The following is a 16,132-nucleotide window of genomic DNA, read 5'->3' as shown; positions in this document are numbered from 1 at the left end:
GCCAGCTAAAAGCCCCATGTGGGCTCCTCCAGAGGCACATGAACACATGTGAACTCCATGAAACATAAGTGCTAGAAAAAAATCTGCAGAATTTGTTGCATGTTGTAACAAGTTTGCAGGCGAGTTGTAGTCACCGCCATTCCACATGAAGGTAAAACTCTGTTACATTATGCTACTCTTGCATAAGATGGAACAAAAAAAGACTTCATAGAGGCTTAGAAAGTTCTGGTGGGACAGACTCCGCTATCCCAAAGTTAAGAGCAGCCCCTGTGTTCAGGCCCACATAGCTGGTATGAAAAAGGTTTCGAGCTCAAAACTATATTTATATTAAAATGTGCAGAGAGGGACAAAACTATGCAGTAATAGGGACAACCTCATCAGAAAACCCCAAGCATTGTAAGTAAAGGATAGATGGACAAAAAATGAAGACAGAAGAGAGTGTATTTATTTAAATTTGCTTTTCAATGCTAGTGCTCTAAAGCATACTGCCCAGAAAGAGGTCTGCATTCTTCACTCATGTGCTACTTCTGATGTTTGGACATGGAGATAGATCTGCTTCTCCTTTGGAGCTCCTTGCCTGCAAGAACAACATGACATGAACAGTAAATCGGGAATGAATGCATTCAGTGAGCACCTAACTGCAAATTCATCACTTGTCCTGGCCTCTGACGAAAATGAGCAGTTAATCCTCAAAGCTTCTAGGTTTGCTCTGGCTCCGCAGTAGATATTGGTGATTTACCTCATCACAAGAGTTGCTGGTATCAATACTGCCCTTTCTCTGTTCCACAAGATCAATTTTGTTTTTTGTTTTAAAGCACAAATTATAGTTATAATGGGGTTGCAGCAGGTTTGAAAGGCTAGTGCAGTTATTTACAGCTCAGTACAGGCCTAGGTTGCTTGTTTTCAGATGTTTAGGGAGAAGACTGGGAAAAACTGCATCCAAAATTCCTTAAACTAGAGTCTGGGAGCTAACAAGAAACTTTTTGGAAGTGCAGGAGGTGGCTAAGCAAGCCCTTTGGGGCTACCCCAAGAAGCTTTAGGCATGAATTTTGCCAAGTTTCAAGCGAAAGCTACTAAGATGACATACACATCATGTAATGGAGAGCAGAACTGAGATTATAAAAGCAGTGGAGATGCAGCAACTGAATTTAATGTTACCACTCTGCACAAACGTGTCCATCTGGTGCAGCAGTAGGCACTGTGTTTGCAGTACTTGCCTCTGTTCCTGGTTGAATGACTGTAGCCCCGCAGGCAGGCAGCCAGCTTGTGCCTGCACCGTGGCTCTGCAGGGTTTGTGGCACACAAACGCACCACATGCGTATGTGAGTCAGAGATCACCTCTGCTGCCTGTCACGGGTGAGGCTGAGAAGACGACACCTTTCCTGAACCTTTCGCCCAGGCTGCACCACACCTGCCTGTGTTTTGGGGTCAGCGCAGTGTCCAACAGCCTTTCACACCACTTACCCACACCACCAGTGCCAGGGAAAGAAGGGTGGATGGCAGGTGTAAACCAGCACAACACAGCAGCCATCAGAAGATGCTCCTGCATCTCTCTATACAGAGTGCTTCCCACCAGCATTTCTGGGTATGAAGCAGGTGGTGCCTGGTTGCACCATGCGCTGCTGCACATCACGTGTGCCTCTTGGCAGCTGCCTGCACCCCAGGGCAGGCAAAATTCGGGGTGGGGAGACAGCACCATCCCCCCAAGCACTGAGTGGGGTCGGTGAGTGTGCAGGGAGGGAGAGCAGGGACACGGCAAGCACAGCTGGGGCAGCTCTGGGAAGGAGCAGGCAGCCAGGGATGAGGGGAGACAAGGCTTCCCTGGGGCTCAGGGCAGCCCACAGTGCTTGCTGAAGCCCAGCAGCCCACAGGGAGCTGATCAATCAAGAACAGGGGAAGCCTTCAATGATACAGTGAGTGGGAGAGATCTCCTCACCAGCCTCTTTGGTTTACAGTTTCTTTGTGTCACAGGTTAACGTCTTCTAACTTTTGCTCTCATAAAGCCTAGGGCTTTTCTTTTTTTTTTTTAATACATGTTTCAAGCACTACTGGTATCTGAGGCAACATCCTGCATCTCAGCATTAATGAGAGGAGGTATTCAAAGTAGCACACTGACATTTGCAGAATAAAATGACCACCTCTGCTCCCCTTTAAGTATTATGAAGGAAATGCACCTGAAATGACATGGATGCACTCAAGATATCAAGAATTTGGCATAACTATAGTCTGAATATTTGTTAGAACTGAAATACAAAGCCAAAGGGCCATCATTGTATTCTACTGCTTATAACATGGCTTGGTCACAAGTCATTTCGCTTTAATTGACCGAAAAGTAGACTGATGGAAGCATCACAAAGTGCAGGGGAATTTTAATAGCAACCACTTGGGGGGGTTGCTTGGTTGGGTTCTCCCCCCTTTATCATCCTTTATGTATGGCATAATATAAGCATAAGAGCAGGTCAGTCAGACCTTATCACCCTGACTCACCTGTGCAAGTTTTCAACATCTTCAACTGTCTCAGGCAGAACTCTTCCTTTAGTTTCAGGCAGAAGCAACACCAATCCACCCGCAATTAAACCAAGAACAGCTTCAAAGTGAACAGATGCACAGACTTTGTTAGCATATACTACTTTGCAGAATATACACCATCTTTCTGCTGCCTTGCACAAAGGACTTATAAGAGGGATTTTATTTTGTTCTTCAGACAACACGTGCACACCAAGATTTTATATGCAAGACTGCCAGGCCACCTCCAGAGGGTGTGACAGTCGTGTAGAGATAGCAACAAGCAAAGTACAATTGTGACTTACGCACTGAACTAGGGTCTCTCAGACTAGAAAGACAGGAGTAAAAAGAATCCTTTTTAGCCTGAATGTATGCCAGAAAATGGATTTGAATTTTCTGTTATGTAATAACATCTAGAAAATACATTCACAGTGTATTAACTCCTATACAATGTAATTAATTCTCCACTGACAATTTCTGTCACCCACTTTGCACATGCTTTTCTGGTTTCTATATATTTTGTCTACTATATATCCTTGTAAATGTGCCCTCAGTCAAAAATGACATATTGCCATTCAAGACATTTTTCTATAAATAGTGTACTGTGTGCTTATCTGAAGATTCAGAGAAGTTTTGCAGACTCTGGCCTAAAAGTTCAGGCAGCTAGACAAACACTTATCTTGCATTTATTTACCAATCTCATTCCAAACAGGTGGAGAATAGCCAGTTAACACACAGACTATTGGAAAAGCTGAAGGATAGCAGCCACACTGTGGCATAATGTATCATTAAATAAGAAAGAAATGATGTGGAACTAGTTTTTTTGTTCCAGAACTGAGGCAATGTAACTCACAGAAGAGCAGTAATTCATCAGGCTTAAATCCATCACTAATATTAATCTGATCAAAACGTCAGAACATTCCTCAGCTCTCTGCCATTTGTCAAATCCATATTCATCTCTAGCTTTCTTTAAAAATACAAGAAACAATATTAACAGCAAAGGAGATATGAATGCATAAACAAGCTCCAAGTTACTATAAACTGAAAGTTAGGACTTCTATAAAAGGGAACATGCTTCTACGGAACTTGGAGCAACTTCTTCAGCAGTTTTCCTCCCTTCATAACTTGGGCCTCATTGCTGTACCCCAGGAGCAGCCTGCAAGGAGTCACTTACTGAAGACTATCAGTGGCAGCTCCTGCCACACTTCCACCAGTCTGTAGACAACGAAGGGGGCGATGACTCCACCAACATCACACAAGGCAGAGCAGACCATTACCCCAAGGTTCCTGGTTCAACAGCAAAGGGATTACATTAGTGTGAAAGAGTCCTGCAGACAAAAAGGAACCAGCTCTGACCTTGTACAGAAAACAGGCTGTAGCTCTGCAGACCACATAAAATATCAAAATACTTAGAAAAGCCCTAATTTTCCCAACTGGTAGGCAGATTCAGAAATTCAGACCTACACAGTGCAAGAATAAAAGTCTTAGCAAAGAAGAATAGTAGAGTTCACCTGTATTTTTACATGAAAAGGTGTGAGCAAATTCCCAAGGTTAAAGATAGAGAATCAGTCCCAGAGAATCTAAGTAGAATCTTCAAACGGATTTAGTAAAAAATGTAAAAACTTCGGCTTCAGTACACATTAGGTGGCTGTTAGTGCAAGGGGTGTCCAAAAATCCTTCTGTTGCTATGCACAGTACTGGGACCATAAATAAAACTTCAGACTGCCTTGTACTGCATTCATTTTGGATAAAGAAATGAGATTAAGAGAGCCCTATAACTTCATATGTTATGCAACTTCACATATAACCAGCTCCTTTCTAGTGAAGAAAGGAGGTAAGAGATTCATCTGCTCAGCACAGATATCTACACTGCAGACAATAGCATATGATACAGCTGCCTTTCAGTATGATCACTGGCAAAAAGTAGGAAATTTTGAAGAGTTAACATCTCTAAAGCTTTAGATAGGTGCAGTGCACATATCTACTTCTGAGCTGGTCGCCCTGCAACCCACTTAGAGGCAGTGGAGAAAACCAGACCTCAGGTCAAGGGCTTGGGTTTTGCTAATGCACATTCTCCATAGCAGCACTGACTCTGGAGAGATCCATTTAAAGGTTACTTTGGTTCAAATGACACCCAAATCCAAGTATGTGGTACCTGAGATCCCTCATCCACTTGGGTTGTCTCCGCTTCTCTCTTTAATTCAGTCACATCAGTTTTCACCTGCCTTAAAATATATTTGATTTCTTCATTAACCTGCATTTTAAAGCATTTTCCTCATGCTCCACCCACATGTTCAGCAATACCTGTGTAGTTCTGAAGCACTTGAAGATTTAATAGATTATAATTTAGCATAAAATATACCATATACACTGGCTTAAACAATTTGTTTCCAAATGGCTGGCTGGGAGAAGGTGCACCTACCTGATATATGTTGGATATAGTTCAGTGTTCACAAAGCAAACCATTTCAAAAGCCATCGTGATTCCCATTCGCCCAATGCAAGCGGCAATCACTTTTAGCCAATGTATATCTGCAAAGAAAGCACATTTGAAATATTTATATATATCCCAATGATTTAGCAGGAATCAGTTAATGAACCAATCCCATATTTCTTGATTTATTTTGCTAGGAAATGCACACAATCAGCACCACATGAGCTGTCGGTTGGAGAAGTTCCCAAAGGAGCATAGAGGACCCAAATGCTTTCAGATTTTTTATTAGAAGTGCTACAAACTGACCTCGTTTTACTTTGGCAGTGTGAGGAGATAGACTAGCACTGCTCTCAGGAAGCAACATTAGGGTCGGGAAACTACCGTGGCCTCCGATGACTCACCCTCTGGGATTAGAGCGGTAACAAGGCAGGCTGCTCCAGCCACCAGATTTGCTGCAGCCCAGGGGTAACGTCGTCCAATGCGGTCAATCGTGGCGATGATGATGAAGGCAGCTGGGAACTCAACAAGAGCAGAATAGAGAAAATCCAGATGCATGTTCCCGCCAGCTATTCCCATGTGCATGATGAGCCCCTGGTAGAGGACGGAGCTCGTGAACCTAGGCAGAGGAGACCGTTACAACTTTGTTATTCAGTCAGAGGACCGAGGCTTGCTTCCTGCTGGGGAGTTCATAACTACAGCAAAACCAAAACAACAGCAACAACAACAAAAACACAAACACTAGCGGAGTCAACTTCAGCCATAATGTAGCGTTTGTACATGAAACCTGGGAGCCTGCAGAACAGGATGGGCGGTCAAGATCTGCAGTGGGAATCACAATGCTGCAGGTGAAGGCTGATGTAACTGAGCCTGTCCTAGTACAAGCTACATTAGAGCCCACCACATTCATTTCTGGAGTAATTTACAGAGACTGGCACCTCTTACACCACCAAAATATTTCTGTGCTTCGGGAGTGCCCCCCGCTTGTTGGGTGGAGGTCTGCACTTTCCTAGGCACAGCATGATCACTGTGTACCCACAGTGCCTAACTCGGTTTGATTTGGAAACTGTTCTGAAATATAGAAAGCCTCCTCAGTAAGGAAGAAAAAAATCAGTACTTTTTATGCTATTTTTCCATGATTAAACTCTTTTTTGGTTCAGAACAGATGTCTCTGTTGGTTTCACACATTTCGATAAAAGCAAAGCTATTGAAATTAATGCAGGCTTCCCAGCCAGGAGGATGCCATACCCCAGTGTAATGTGTCAGCAGTTCCTTGAGACAAGATTAAATCCCTCTTCTACCAGAGGCCGTCTATATATTCAGCTCTTGAAACAAAATCTATAACAAGACTGGAGATTTAAACTTTTTTAAAAAGCCAAAAAGAAAGCTGAACATTATCTTTTTACCAGTTGTACATCAAAATGAATGTATTTTTCCTCATCTGTGGTGTCCTAACAAGGTCAATGAGAGAAGGGGTCTGTTTTCCACCATCTTCCTCTTCAAGTTTAATATCCTGCGGAAAAGCCAGAACAACAGTCATTGGAGCTGCGAGACTCCCACTCTCCTTGGGAAAGCAGCTGGTGACAAGTTCACATGCTACAGCTCTTCAGCACATGCAATGACCCCTGAAGACACTGATCTGGTTTTATCCACACAATGGGGGTGGCAGGCCAGGACTGCAGCAGATTTCTCTCACTGGGGCTTTTTGCTGTTGCCTACTTTCGAACAAATATTTCCTAACTTATTTCTGCAGGGGCAAAAAAAAGTAGCTTTTTTGTTCAGCCAGTCTTAAGACAGCTGTTCTTTCTCACCATCCTTGTCACTATGACAGAGTTTACTACCTCATTGACTAGGGGGCAGAAACAGTAAGTTTCTGCTGGGAGGAATTAAAAGAAGGGATTATTGTAACGCTTGCTTACATCTATAAGCAAACTCCAAGCTCACCTCAAGATGGGAAGGCATCTTCTTCTGATTTTTTTTGGCCATATCACTAACAATTTTCATAGCTTTGTCATTTTTCCCTTGAGATATCAGCCACCTGGGAGACTCTGGGAGGCACCTACAATGCAAGCGAGGGGATGCTATTATACCAAAAGCTAATGCTCATGCAGTGCTCCTATATATGGAGACTGTGAGGACAGTACTTTTGTTGAATAGACACAGTTTTTTCCTCTCCCTGCCACCAAGGTTTATTCCACTGCTGCTGCTGCAATGGAAAAAAGGAGCAATTATCCTAGTGGATTTAGTCAAAGATGAGCTTATTAAAGATATACCTAGAAGATCTTTGAGTGAGAGCAATGTTATAATTTATTTAGCCTGTCCACCACAAACTGTCTCCTCTTAAGGAACCATTTTCCAGATGCTCTATCACAGGTCAAGAAACAGTATTCACAGAAATTAAAAAAGGGAGAGAACAAATCCTCTTCTATTATTCCTATCCTCTTGGTCCAGCTAAATAATGTCTCATAGCCAAAGCACTCAAAAGCTGAAAAATATTAATCAAAAAGATAAGCATGAACCCAAAATAAAGGTGAGCCAAAGACCAAAGACCTGCAGGTTTTTCTTGAAAGAATGTGTAAATAACCTGTCACAATTATGTAAGTATTCAACAATATTTCCATAACCATCTTTTCAGCATAGGAGTCACTAAACTATGGCAGATGTTTCTTTTCCTTTGTAAAATGTCTAGTGAAGATAATAAATTAAGCTATTCTTCAGTGATTGTAAAACCAGTCTTTCCTTTAAAGCAGAATTGGATGTGGTGTACAGGCTAAGATGCAACAAAGCGTCATTTGTTGAGGGGTCCTATTTTCCTCTCATTATTGTTTATCGCCTCTTTGCATTAAAAGGCATGTGTCTAAACAGCAGTGCAAAATTTCGCTCAATTTCTTGAGTCTCAGGGACCAAAAAAGGTTGCTTTTTTGGTCTTGCATGGAGACACAATGAAAGCATGTTTACCAGTAGTAGAGCATGAAGAAGCAGCTTGGCAGAGTAACAGTGAGCTGCAGCCATCTCCAGTGAGGAATTGCATAAGCAATGGCATCAAACACAAGGAGTCCAACGGAGAAGGCCGCCTGATAGAGAATCCCCACTGTTCTCCTATATCTCGGACCAACAACTTCTGTGACTAAAAGCGCATAGAGACAGATGAATGATATTTCAGTGATGACAGCTCAGTGCAGTATTTAACTTTTTATCTCAAACATCTCGATAACTGCATTAGCAAGAATTAATGGTAGTTTAATTAACAGTAGTTTAAAGTGTTCCTATTTATATTTTTGCCACCATCATAGCTGACTGAATGGAGTGGGGTAGGCCACCTCACTCAGAGCTGTTTGGTAGAGCCAACTACCTTGTTAACCCAGGTAACACTGAATTGAGCAGCATTTGAAATACTTTATTCACTGCTCTGTTGATTGATTGTTCATTTATTGCTAAAAGGCTGAACTGTGCAAGAGAGAAGTCCCCAGTGGCTCTGCCAAGCCCCAGAATTGGGGCCCAAGCTCCAAGCTGGCCCTAGCACAGCAGAGCACTACTCATTAGCTACAAAATTAATCTCAGCATGAGGCTGTATGGATGCAATGCTGCCCTCAGGATGGGCACAGGGTAGTGGCATGCCAGCTCAGGTTGGCTCCAGGGGTGACTAGCATGGACATATCTGCCTCATGGGCTGTTGCTCCTGTTGACATGCCTGTGCCTTGCTGCCACACAGCTGTGCTTTGCAGCCAGATGTGATCAGCGCAGCACTGGGAGAAACACCATGACAGCCAGGCTCTTCCCGTTGCTTTGAAAGCCCTGGGTTTGGCCTTCCCTCAAGCAAGTGCATAACACCAGTATATTCAAACAGCTTGTCTTTCTCTCAGCAAGAACATACTGTTCTTCAGTTATTTTTAGCCTGTAAAGCCTCCCTTTGCCCTTTATAGCATAAAAATGCCTTCAACTTTCCCTATTCTCCACATGTTTCTTTAATGGCCTCCTTTGTCATCATCTCAGCTGTGACTTGTTTGGAAAGTCAGCACCAGGCAGCTGCAGCCTGCAATAGGGTCTGCCTCCTTCCCCAGTCAGCACCCCAGTGGGTGAGAGAGGGGCTCAGGTCTGGCAAGCTGAGAGCTGCACCACAGGGGACAGCCTACCCTTAGGTAGCTGCCTTAATTTGCCATCACTTGTTTGATCTTTGAAGGCTATTATGGTGTGGGAAAAACAAGTGTTTAAAAAAAGAAATCCCAGTAAGCCAAAGAGGGAGAATATTCTTTGAGATCAGCTTGTAGATATTTTAAAAAGCTATAAGGCATTTTTTTTAATGATTTTTATTCAGGTTTTTTTCCTCATCTTCTGTAGCCAATACAGGGAAAAGGTCTGAACTCACCCAGGATGTAGCCCGCAGTCCAGCAGCCCTTGCTGACCAGTCCTTGCAAGAAACGGAAGATCAATATCCACAGGTAGGTGGGCACAAAGACCAGAAGAATTCCACAAATAGTATTTGCAAGTATTGCAGTTAAGAGGCAAAATTTACGGCCAAACCTGGGTTGGAAGATAATACATGCAAGGCAAAACATCAATAAGGAAGACACAGATGTTTTAAGTCATCAAGAGAGCTATGCATCACTTAAAAAAAAAAAAAAAAAAAACCTAAAAACTTTGCAATGCAAGGCATAGACACATGCCAACTTTTATTGCTAGCCCATTGCTCATTCACTCTTCAATTCCTTGAAAAATTATTGTGACAACTGCTCTGCAATTCCGTGAAGGCTTTCAAGGCTGCTTGAAGGAAGAAAGATTACCCCAGCAGCAGCTGAACAATAGACCCACGTTTATATACACTGTGGCTGTTTTCTCCAAATTCCAGAACACGCAGCTTATTAATTTGTTATTTAGTGCAGGGTGAAAAATATGTACAGATTAATGCTATAGCTCTGATATATATCTGTGTGGACCAGCGGCAACAGATTTATACACAAGAAACTTAATCCTGAAAAATATTTTATGTATAGATCCTGCCCTGAATGGGCTGTACTTCAGAACTAGAGAACAGAACCTGCAGAACTAACAGGCTCTAGAGAGGAGAGAAGCAAGGGAGAAAAAGGGTCTTCAAATATTGGCATTTGTTTATTTTTAAACCAAACTGCCTGGACAAGTTTGAGTGTTTTCTCACTGACCACACACTTGCCACATGGGAAGTCAGAAGCATAGCATGTGTCCCACTGCAGATCCTCCAAGGGAGGACCTTATCTGCTGGTTCTGAAAGAGGTGCTAAGATGCCAGGACACAGTGATTTCCAAACCAGCACTGCTGTTGTATCTATTTGGCAATCTCTGTGTACTCCTTCTTAACAAGTAAAAGTTTCTCAAAGGGAAACCAAATATTTCCAAGACATAGCAACACAGAGCATGACTGAGTGAAAGCTACAAATCAGAATTTCCTGGCTTCTATTAACTTCCCCAGTATTTTCACGTGGGACTCTTGAGTTTTGCACATATGGTCCTAAAACACCTTGTAGAAAATGCAAGTTTTGCAGGACTTGCAGAGCAGGAAAGATTAGCACCTATGTAAACTATCAGGTATGATTTGTTCACTCAAGAATGAGAGGTAGAGTGCTCATTTCTAATGCTATGAGTTACTATCTAGGTGATTTGCCTTATTTTGAAAAGAGCAGAGATACCAGTTGCACAACTTCTCTCTGCCTTTACTTAAGCTTAGCTGCTGAACACTGATAAAGGAGGTCAGCTGGTTCTACTGTCATCCCACACATACCTGTCTGCTATGTAGCCAATGTTTACAGAGCCAATAAAAAACCCAGCATTCACAGACGACTGAAAGAGATCCAGCTTCCAGGAGTCCTCACACACCAGGTTAAACTAAAGGAGCAACCACAGTTAAAAGCAAAACAGTGAAATCAGGAACTAGTTCACACAAGTCTCCTTAACTTCAGAGATTTAAACATGTTTCTGGGTTGACACCCATTTTATCAACATCCAGGAACCCTACTGATATAATTAAGTGTCCAACATTAAAAATAGGATCAAACCTTTGAGTGATTCTCTGCTGTTTCCCATTCATGTCTCATCTTTATTACTGGAATGAACATAATAGAGTTACTGCTTGCCAAAATTAGGACTGTAATGCACATTATGCCTTGTTCAAACTTGGTTAATCATCCCGGGCTTCGAAGCATTCTTTTGGAGGGGGGGCTGGTGGTTAATGTTTCTAAGCAGTTCTAGTTGCCTCCTCTCCTTGTATGCCACAGTGGCTCCTGCAAATTGCTCTGGATTAAGGTATTCTAGATATGCCTAATTTGTCATGCTTTCTGTGAAGCACAGGTAAGTACCTCACTGGGGGAGCATGGGATGAGTTACTGTGCATCTTCTGCCGAGCTGAATGGACTCAGGAGGGTTTTGGAAGCAGAGAAAAAAATCTTACAGCCTAACTTCTCTGGAGACAGGGCATTTCACAGCCATGGCCAAGCTTTACCAAGCTTTACCACAGATATTTGCCATCCAGCCTTAGTCCTCATGCCTTACTTGAGAAAATAAGAGTTACTGGAGAGTAAATTACTTTAAAAAGCCATCCTCAAGTGGCTGAGAATCCCTTTCTGTCCCACTGGAAAGCTGGGTTTATTTAAAAATATGCATCTTTGATCCATGTAAAAAACAATATCAGCCCTGTGAGGACATTATTTCATGTGTAAATTTTTCCTTTGAGCAAAGCCACATGCTTTACTCTGTGCTATCCTTTGCCCTGCTTCCTTGTCAGAGCAAGGGACAATACACAAGAGCCTGACAGCCTTAATGGAAACAGTCAGCCTGACACAAAACATACTGGAAAAACTTCCAGCTTGTGTGGATTCCCATAGTTATAGTCTAACAGACTTTGCTCCTTTACAGCCAGCATGGTGTAATGCCAGATCTTTGGATCATTTACTTCACAGGATCACTGACAGCAGCAGCACTGAACACTTCTGCGTACATGTGCGGCTATTTCAGATGATCCCAAGAGATTCAGTCAGGCTATCTGGACCACAGCATTTGCTCAAGCCTGTTGGAGTGAAACGCGTCTGTCACAGTGCTGGTTTGTAGAAGCTTTGTGCCACCCTCTGTTTGAGGGGTGCCCGTTAAAGACTGCCTAAAGAGATATGGTGGTTTATTTCCTCACCTTAATATCACATAGTCCGTACGCTATGGGAAGAAATACACATATAGTACACCTGTTTTGACTTTTCCTTGTTTCCTTAAATAATCCTCTATTAAGTCTCATTCAAACTTACAAAACTGTAAATGCTGAAATCACTAGAACTTTGAATTTAACTCCCCTACATTTGTTCTAGCAAGTTCTATTAAATTTTGAGAGAAGCCTGAAGTCAGTTTTTCTTCCCACTAACTTTATGATTAAATCATTCATCATCCAATATACTGATTTCTTTAGATAGCTAAAAGTACTTAACATCCTGAAGTACTTCAAATAGCTTATATACCATTTTCAGTTATTCATGTGTTTTAGAACAAAAACAGCCATTGGCTTTTCTGCAATTTATTCCTAAAATAAGCTGCTCAACTGTGGGAGGTTGTCTCCCCCACTCCTAATCATTTAATCATATTTGAACCAAACTTTAGAACTTAAACCCACAGAAGCTGAAGTTCAGGCCCAGGTCCCAGAAAGATTGCGTGGTTCTGGGATCCGCCTGCACACAAGTCAGCCAGTTTTGTTTGGAGTGTTACAAGTTCTTGATTTCTAGCACACACAGAGGGATGTTTACACAATTCCACCAATAGGATTTCTCACGTAAGTAGAGCTTTATTCAAAACTGGGCTTTATCTACATAGTGATTTATTTGCTGAAATACTTTTTGCTCCAGAGCTGAAGGTAAAAGCTTCTGTGCAAAACAAGGCAATACTTCACAGCAAGACGACAGTGGAAATATTTTACATGGCTTTCTGTATAATTTGACAGCAGGAGATGATCCCTGCCTCCAGGTAAGCATGTGTGTGTATATATTATATAATTTATATACGTAAAAATACTATATATCTATATGTATTTTTTATATATGTGTTTTCTATATATAAAATATATATTTTATTTTTTTATTTATACACACACACACACATATATATATATAAAAGCAAATAAAAACAGGCTATTTCAGACGTCTTCCACATCCTTCAGCTCTTCAGTGATAAAGGGAAAAGGGAAGGCAGGCATTTGTTTTTACCTCAGTTACAAGAGATGACCCCGAAGACTCGTAGACCCAGCCATCCCGGCAGCTGGTGAGGGGGACAGCACTGCTGTTGCCATGCCCCAGGAAGGTGGCGATGGGGTCGGTGCAGCTGCGGCCAGTCACGTTCCAGTCCACATCATAGCGCCTGCAGCGGCTAGCAAAAGGGGTGCCGTGTTGCCCCCACTCAGGAACAGTGTAGCGCAGCTCCTCTTCCAGGCTCCAGCCACAGCTACGGCTCAGCTCAGCCACACCAGGACTGAAGCAGCGATGTTCGGGAATGAACCCCAAGAAGACAACACCCACATAAACAGGGGTGAAGGCAGCAGAGAGCAAGCACAAGACAAAAAAGATTTGCTTTTGGAACCTGTCAAATTCTCCAATGTTCTCTAAGATTTCGTCAAGGCTTGGCATTTTTGCATTAAAACCCCCTCAAAAACTTATCTAGGTTCTCTCTACTGCACTGATATATTAAGTTGGCAGCAAAGCTATTTAAGTAACAAAGACATTTGACCAAAAGTCAAGACTAACTCCATAAATTATTAAGCTACATGTTGCAAGCTTTATTTTTTAGGTTTCATTTGAAGTCAAACCTTGATTCACCCAAGGAGAATTTGCATTTAACCCCTAGTCAGAAAGCATACATTCCTTTTCTCCAGAAAAACAGCGAACAGCCAGAACACTATGTTTCTTATTAGCCAAGTCAACTCTTTGAAGACAAGAAGCATTTTGGTAAGTGTAGACAGAAAATTCCATCAAGAAGCGAGAGAAAAATTTTGTGTAGCAATTGCTGGGCATGATGCATGAACAAGGTTTATTAACCAGGTTCTTTAAAGGATTTTTAAATACACTGGGAAATAGAAGTGTTCCTATACTGAACCTTATTACAGTGGAGGAACATCTGTCCTGCAAACTCTTAGGCTGACCATTTTACCGCCAACAGCCACCTTTAATCTCCACACATCCCCATTTCCAAAGAAACCCTTCCCCACCTATAGCAGGAAGCACATTTAATTAACCATAATTTTGTTAAAAAGCATTCAGTATAGGACTATGTACTGGAAATAGCTTTGGGAAACCATGATATACAGTAATTAAGACAGAGACAATTACTTCTTACTGAAGATCTGTAAGACTTTAGGCAGATTCCTTTGTGACACACAAAAAGAAAGAATGCAGAATTGTATCAGGCTTCAGTGGTATTTCATAACGTCTATGGATGGATACCAGCTACTCCAACACCTTTTGCTGACAACAGCATTCATGTTTTTCCTTCTGATGAAAGCTGAAGATAACATTTTAGAGACAGAAAACAAAAAAGAAAATGGCCTGGAAAATGACTTGCCCAGATTAAGCAACTATGCACAGATTGAAGAACTACTCCCAACATACTCCAAAACCCCAAAACAAGCTTACAAGACAGTTCTGAAGCAAAAAATAGAGACCAGAACCAGTTTTTCACCTGGTCTAATATGCCACTGAAAACTCTCCATTAATCATCAGAGCAATTACAACCTAACCAGCTGTAATAATAGCTGCCTTGTGAACAAGTACTCCACTTCTTTGCATTACACAGACCTACCACCTCCTCAAACAACTCCCACATGCTACTGAAGCAAAGTAACAAGAACTCTGCTTATGCAACTATTTAAAGCAGCATTACCCTGCACTAAGCACACAACCTCCCTGGAGCCACCACTGTAATTCCCTGGACTTTCACCTGCTCAGCTGCAGGAGGTCCACGTGGAGCAAGAGGGACAAGTGCACAGCAGCAGTCACACTCACAGCCTGCCCCTGCTTCCTCCCCAGAGAGGAGGTATGTTTGCAATCAGCTGAAGCCAAGACAACTTAAGAATAAGTCAATCAAAGCCTGTCTGGAAAGTGAATGTCGAAAGCCACTGAACAGTTAATTAAAAAAAAAGAAAAGAAAGAAAAAACTTGCACCAACTTCTCTCCTAGCAGTTTTGTTTAAACAGTTTGCAATCACGTGCACTAGTTCAAAGTTAATTAAAAAATGTTAGACTGGGCTTTATTTTCCGGATTTCCCACTATTCTTTCCCTATGCCAGGCAGGAGATAGGTAACACTTCATTTTCCACAGGAGCAGTACTGAGCACTGTGCTGTGCAGGTGTCTCACAGGCTCCCACCTCTGAGGGTGCTGAAACTGCTGGTCAGCCAGGCAGCTCCCAGCCCAGAATCCACCATCAAGTAGCTGCTAAAGGAACCCATGATTGCACAAGAAGACTTCTACTTGTATGTACCGGTCCCTAGTCCCCACCATTCTTGTAATGTTTTCCTCCCTGTATTTATCCAAGTATTCCCCTGGAAAATAGTCTCCTGAAGCAAGTTAAGCATCCAGCTCTGTACAAGACAAGATTTGGTCAACCTTTCTTCTAAGCAACCTATGCATGCTTAGAAGAAAAATGGGCAGTAGTTCCAAAACTAGGCATTTAAGCCACTCAACGTTGTCAGCTGCATGTTCTTCGAAAGATCTTCTTGATACTGCTCAGATAAGCATTCCCAGGTAGAATACATTGTGTAATGGGGCCTAGATATAACAAATGTCACAATGAAGAGACCATTTAGTATTAAATTTTTGTAAATAGGAGGTCATTTCATTTCATGCCACACTTTGATCCATAAACAACTCCAAGATGCAAGCCTTTAAGACTTGGGGAGTGGAAGCAGCATTCCTCAGCATCCATTTAGGAAACTGTTTCAGTGGGAACTGACAGTAATTAAAAACCTACTGTTGGGCCTCTCATTCCCCCAAATTAACCTAATGCTAACTATGAAAAGGCTATTCATTTAAGTATGATTCCAAGTATGACAAGATGCAGCTTTGGCCAAACTGTTTTAAGGCTGCACTTGTAACAGTGAACAGGGGCTGAAATCAAGTCTGAAAAAATGCACTGCTGGGCCTTATGTATATATTCCAAACTTTGTGATCAAACAGTTCTCATTTTGAGCAATGTGATTAGGATATTA

The 16,132-nt window shown here is 42.1% G+C and overlaps 1 protein-coding gene across 1 annotated transcript; it reads right to left on the bottom strand.

Annotated features, from left to right (window-relative positions):
- Window positions 1-423: 423 nt before the first annotated feature.
- LOC112988999 (solute carrier family 22 member 2-like) lies at window positions 424-16,054 on the bottom strand. Its single transcript, XM_026109887.2, has 11 exons — window positions 13,142-16,054; window positions 10,687-10,790; window positions 9,302-9,456; window positions 7,894-8,062; window positions 6,880-6,994; window positions 6,342-6,448; window positions 5,340-5,554; window positions 4,928-5,036; window positions 3,680-3,792; window positions 2,488-2,587; window positions 424-577 (listed from the first exon to the last, which is right to left on the bottom strand). Exons 1-11 carry the CDS (start codon window positions 13,556-13,558, stop codon window positions 511-513), a joined length of 1,671 nt encoding a protein of 556 aa, XP_025965672.1. The 5' UTR covers window positions 13,559-16,054; the 3' UTR covers window positions 424-510.
- Window positions 16,055-16,132: the final 78 nt, after the last annotated feature.

Source organism: Dromaius novaehollandiae, chromosome 3 (genome assembly GCF_036370855.1).
Source record: "Dromaius novaehollandiae isolate bDroNov1 chromosome 3, bDroNov1.hap1, whole genome shotgun sequence".
Taxonomy (NCBI): Eukaryota; Metazoa; Chordata; class Aves; order Casuariiformes; family Dromaiidae; genus Dromaius; species Dromaius novaehollandiae.
The sequence above is the reverse complement of the archived record's forward strand: the minus strand, read 5'-3'. Positions and strand labels throughout refer to the sequence as shown.